General features: G+C 32.4%; 1 protein-coding gene across 4 annotated transcripts in view; it reads right to left on the bottom strand.

The window, feature by feature from the left end:
* Window positions 1–219: 219 nt before the first annotated feature.
* Window positions 220–6,081, bottom strand: part of LOC123532271 (secretin receptor-like) — a 388,099-nt gene continuing 382,237 nt past the window's right edge. For 3 of the 4 annotated variants that reach the window (XM_053518735.1, XM_045313677.2, XM_053518736.1), the window contains one exon: window positions 220–2,975. In XM_053518735.1, the coding sequence (XP_053374710.1) occupies window positions 2,643–2,975 (333 nt within the window). In that variant the 3' untranslated portion in view covers window positions 220–2,642. The remainder of the gene's footprint in view (window positions 2,976–6,081) is intronic. The other variant, XM_053518737.1, reaches the window with a different exon arrangement.

The raw sequence follows: 6,081 nt of genomic DNA, 5'->3' as shown, positions 1-6,081 counted from the left end.
AGGCAGACAGACGGAAGGTCCGGTATCTATATGATGCCCATTCGTGGGCATAAAATCTCATGAAACCGTAAACGTATAACAATACTAATCAAGACTGAAGTAAGCAATGTGATTTGTTTTTGATAAACGAAACGAGACGCCATGTGACATATTTAAGGGCAATGACAAATATATGTTGCAGATTTGATAAGACAGATATTAAAATAACAATGCGAATAATTCAGGTATCTATTTTATTCTTCAATTTTGGCTTGTTGTATTCACTTCTGTACACCAATCTTTATTTATGACATTTTCGTCCATTAGGAAATTAGATAAAATAAAGATTAGAATAGACAAAATCTTAAAGCCTAAACATTTTAATTTTTCTTAGTACTTTCGTTGCTGGAATTGACTCAATCAAGAAACAACTCAAAACGTCTTTTTTGTTGTAAAAGTGGCTCTTCCTACTACGGAACTACTGACTGAGAATCACTGGGTCTTTTTCATGATTGCCCGGTACTTTCAGATCGGACATCCATTTAGGCGGAAAATGTTTTGGTGGACACAGAAACGATCAATAGATCGCCAGTCAATTGTTCACTGAAGATTGTAGCAGGTCCAACGAAAGCATTGTTTCTGAGATAATTCAGTAAGGAAATATGATTTCAAATACAGTTGACTTGATAGATGGATTCAGTACAAAACAAAATTTAGATACAAGATACATGTATGTCAAAAGAAATGAAAACATCGTAGTTAACGAGAAAAAAATACATAAAATAAAATAATAAAATAATTCATTTGTGTTGGTTAGTTATTACCAAGAAATGTTGCAAAACTTAATTCTTCAGAAGTTCTACAACATAATGTATTTTTGAAAGGATGGTCGTATTTTGACAAAAGTAACTAAATATAGACCAGCCCCTGTTTATTGTTGATATCACTTTTGATTACAATTAATAAATATATCGTAATAAATATTTGTTTCTGTTTGTTGCAGATGTTATGGTATATTCTTTTTCGGATACACAATAATAAGAATCGCCATTCCAAAGACACTTATTTCTTTTCTATATTAAATTGTAGTCGGAGCTGTATAATTCTATAATTTTATAATAATTGTTAACAATTGTTAACGGATATTTCTCCAAATATAAAAAGAAGAAATTTGACTGCAAGGGACCTCTTTAGGCCAATGAGAAGACTCATTCAAATAATTAAAAAAAATCATTTTGAATTGAAATTAGAACACAAACAATCACGATATATATCATTCACTTTAGCATTTACAGTATGTGGATGATAATTAATGTGTATTGTGAGCATAATATCTACAGTTCATGGTTAAATGTAAATTAAGAAATATATATGTCAAAGTTTTGTAGGGAAATATAGATTTGTTTCAAGTTAATCATAAAATGGCATATATATTCTTTAAAAATGAACCAGATAGCTTCTAGTAAATCTTCTTAATAATAGGACTGGTTGTTTGTCAGAACAATGATATGTTTGGTAATTTAAAACATAGTCGGACTTAAGTAATGTTGGCCCCCAACAGCTTTGTAGAGAGCCTTATTGTAAATAAACATTTGCTATCAACACAACAAAAATGAAATAATGGCAGTTCAACATTTTGTATTATCATATTTTTGAACTTTCTTTCGGGGGAATTTGTCTTTTGAATCACATAAAAATGTGACGTGTCATTTCATTCAACAAAAGAATAAAGTAAAAGATAATATAATAGGAATTAAACAGCATACGAAGTCTTATACTTGGGTAAGAAGAACACGTGCATACGGGCTGCATTGGAGAGCGTGTAAATATATACACATACAGAGAGATAGGCAACATGGCAGCTTGTTGACATTTAGAGTATTTCGAAATAATTAATGAAAAACCAAACATTTTGATGTTGATATTTACGTAGTTTCCTTTTATACTCATTTCAATATTCAACACTAACGGTAAAAAAATACACGACGACGTAGGAAATGGGCATTAAATATATTTAACTGAAAGTTATTTTGTCATTTATGTGAAGTCAAGATCTTGTGAATCACAGATTTAACTGCAGTTATCAATATCAAAATTATATTGTTCGTACATAATGTACTATAAGAAAATCAAACACGAATCCTAACAAATTGCAATACTTCCATTCATAGTAATGTTTTCATCTTCAAATATCAAATTCCTTTATCTAAAGTATGTAACTTCAATTTTACTTTTATTTGCTAAGAAACTGTAATGGCACTTAATCCTAAATACTTCTCAGTGAAACAATATATTAATTACAAGTTTTATATTGACATCCAATGTAGATATTAAGAAAACAATAACGTCTGAATAAAATATATATAGTAGTAGATAACTATAGTGTTAATGAACCAAATTACAGGTATTTGACAATGGCGTAACATACATAGTGATATGCTAACATATTTAGCATAATGACTTGTGCAATGTCTCATATCAAATGAGCTAAAGAAACTTCGTTTTTAACCTGTATATGTCTGTTTATAAAAGTGTATCCCCACATAAAGGAGACGTCATTCTATGTGCTTTTGCGTTTATACGTGCGAGTGTACTTTTATTCCACACCTTTCAATCGAGTAAAAGTAAACTCTTGTTGTATATGGTTTCACGCACTAATAGATCTATACCTCATCACCAGCAGAATTACAAGCTTTTGTTTCTGTAATAATACCGTCCATATCCTCGTTCTGCCATGCAGGTACTGTAGGCTTTCCATTCCGTTTCTCGTGACTTTTTCTTGACCACATAACGTGCTCCTGACACTTTTTATTTAATTTACAGGTATCAACACAATTGCCATGAGAATGGACAACGCCCTCCGTCAAACGTGTATCCCTTGAGTAGGTGTCACGTGATGTCCTCGAGGCTTTCCGCCACGACGAGAGGATAATGGAACGCGTGTTAAAACGATTGAATCTACGTCTGTACCAGAATCGCCGAATCTCATTGTGCACCTGTAAAATACATTTGTCCTGAATGGAATAAGCATCAAGATAACAGTTGTATGCTCAATCTTTCACCAAAGCCGTGTTAATATTAAACTGACACAATACTGTAACAGACATTTGTTTGAAAACGAAGTGGGGCGGCATATGCATACCTGTACAAGGCCAGCATTATTAATGCATAACAATGACCTAAATAAAGAGTTTACTGATATATGTTTATATTTGTAGAATTTAATCTTCGCCTTTTGAGTGCAATAATTCACGTTGCGGTAAAACAATAAAAGAATATTTTATATAAAATCTCATTTTATAATAAATGTAATTCTAATTAAATTTCCTGCAAGTTACTACATCTAGCAATACTTTCAGTTTAGTTTACGAAAGGACATAATACTTTCTAATGTACAAAAATGGTGATATATCTTTGTTAATTGTATATTATGTGCTACTGTCAAATATTTGCAGTACATATTATATTTGATTTCAAATGCTTATATGTCAGTATTTAGTTGCATCAATCCGTTTATATTTGCATTGATACTAAATAACAGACTGAAACAAAAAATAAGATTTAAAAAACCTCTTATTGATTTCCAAGAAATGAGTGATTACAGATTCATAGACTTGCTCATTAAAGCAAACGCTTTCTAATAACAAGTTACTTAAGACATTACCGGAGAAGAAAATACTGTAAGATTCTTCCACTGGTTGTAGGTGCAGATGGGAATATCCGGCTGGAGGGTAACTGTTTAGGCGGTAATGAGGCTCTTCCGAGTTACCGTGTTAAAAGTTACCCGAGAGAGCCGGATATTCCAATTTGACCTTACAGCTAGTTTTCTTGCATACCATATTCAGCAAACGATAGTAAAAATAAAATCAATCGAATGAATTCTATATAGCACTTCTTTCTTACAGTAGCGTATTTAAACAAAGAGCGGGAATTCAACGTCCGTAAACAGGAAAGACGTCATACCTTTCAAGGGCACATAACAAAGTTTAGTTCCGGTTTTGTTTTGCAGCGTAATATTATGTCTTTTTTCATAACATAACGTTTTCTGTATCGGTAAATATTATTTAAGGAATAAAGAGGAAGTTTCAAGGGATTTGATTTTTTTCTCGTTTTAACAATAAATTACTGCAAAAATCTGCTACATAGATGTAGTTCTTTATACGTCATTTAAGACAGGAGATGGAGATGGAGTTTTCCAGCACCGGTGAAAGAGGGACGTCCAGGTTCCTGAATACTGCCATTCTGATCTATTTCTAAATGTGAACCGTTCTTAAACATCGTTCCTTGATACTTATTGATTAAGTGACCAATGTTCATGTTTTAATAGTTTTATGCCGTTGACTTTTTTACCGAAGAGTCTTTCCTAGACCCATTGACAAGATATTACACCTACAGTTAAGTAAGCAATTATCACTTATCGCGCCATATTTGACAGACACTTTCGGCAATTAGGTTACCTCGTGTCCTGGAAATGACTCATATATACTAAACACACTATGTTCACATGTTTTGTTGTACTTTATACTGAACTCCACACTCTATGAATATGATGCTGAACTATGTTCATTCTTCCAATTTACAATTCATAACAGTGTTAGCATGTTTCTTACAGTTTGCAAAATTTAAGTTTCTAAATACAAATCCTTATTATTCAAAAGTGTTTAAAACATAAACTGCTATACTTATGATTGGATGCAGTATTTATCAGAACACATGAGGGGTGTTGCTCTGTCCAGTATTTCTCTTGAGCGGATTTAAGCAAACGGAGATTGTATTATTTTGCTTGCATTCCAAACGACATTCTTATAATTTTTATTAATTATTACAACACCAATCTTTAGGTGCCATGATGTGGCTGTACAATGTCTCCCCGTACTTGGGTTCAGTGTTGATACATGCTCCGATCTTTTAAGACGTGTGGGTATATTTTATATCTTTGTACGAGAGTTCCACTTATTGATAAGCCGATACTTGGGGGCGTGAGGAGTGTTGGAATTTTCATTACCTCTCAGAAACAGATTCTATCAAACCGAGCCAGCTATTATTTTGCTTGGAGGCATTCTATGTTTCCAAAATACCTTATAAATTTTATAAACTACCAGAACCTCAACCTTCAAGTGCCGAGTGGCGGCGGCTGTAAAAGTAACTACCCCGTACTGGGATTTAGTGTTACATTTTTCTTGTTTTTTTGGGGAATTCCGCTTAATATCAAAGATTTATTTTGATTAACAAAACTTTAGCAAAATCAAGGCTTCAGAATTAATCTTTGAAGGCGTTGTTCTGAAAAATGGACACACATTACTATCTGGTCCAAGCTACGATATCGAAGAAAATATCGCCTATATTTGCACTATTTGACGAATGAATCTACTGAGTAGGAAAATGTTACATAACTCTATTTAATGGAAAATAACGACATAAAGGTTTCACATAACAATATGACTAAGGCAGAATGCAACATATGCCACAAATGTTCCAGCTGAAACAATACATATAATACTTCCTTTTACTCTGTATACATATAAGCTACCAGTTACAATATGGTCACAAATAGTTACACTATAATAACTTGTATCTGATTCTACTTGAATGACTCGAATATGCGGGGAAAATATTTTTACCTTTAATCGTAGCGGGAAATGAAATCTGACGTCATCATACATCCAACGAAATTTAATCATTTTATAAAGAAATAATAAGTCTTGCGATACCATAAGTTGCATTACTATTATCGATCGCAATCCTTGTGTAAATAAAAATGAACTTAAAATATTGCTACCTAACATTTGTTAAATTGTGTTTTATTTGTACATTATTCGACGAAGACTGTTTATTCAGAGATTAGACCAGGCGATTTTTGAGTGAACTATATCCTGCTTCGTTAAAACAAATTGAAATGTTTCAATTTATTAAAACATCGGCTCTTATAAGTATTTTCCTCATCACTCACTTCCCCGCTCCTCGTCCCCTGTGTTTACTTATTAATCACTTTATGTATGTATAATAAAATAATAAAAACAGTATCATGCTGTGAACAAATTATTGCTGCACGACCTCATTTTCAAACAATTTTGTATAAGGGTTGCTTTAAATTGCTTCAGG

This window comes from Mercenaria mercenaria, chromosome 11 (genome assembly GCF_021730395.1).
Source record: "Mercenaria mercenaria strain notata chromosome 11, MADL_Memer_1, whole genome shotgun sequence".
NCBI lineage: Eukaryota > Metazoa > Mollusca > Bivalvia > Venerida > Veneridae > Mercenaria > Mercenaria mercenaria.
The sequence above is the reverse complement of the archived record's forward strand: the minus strand, read 5'-3'. Positions and strand labels throughout refer to the sequence as shown.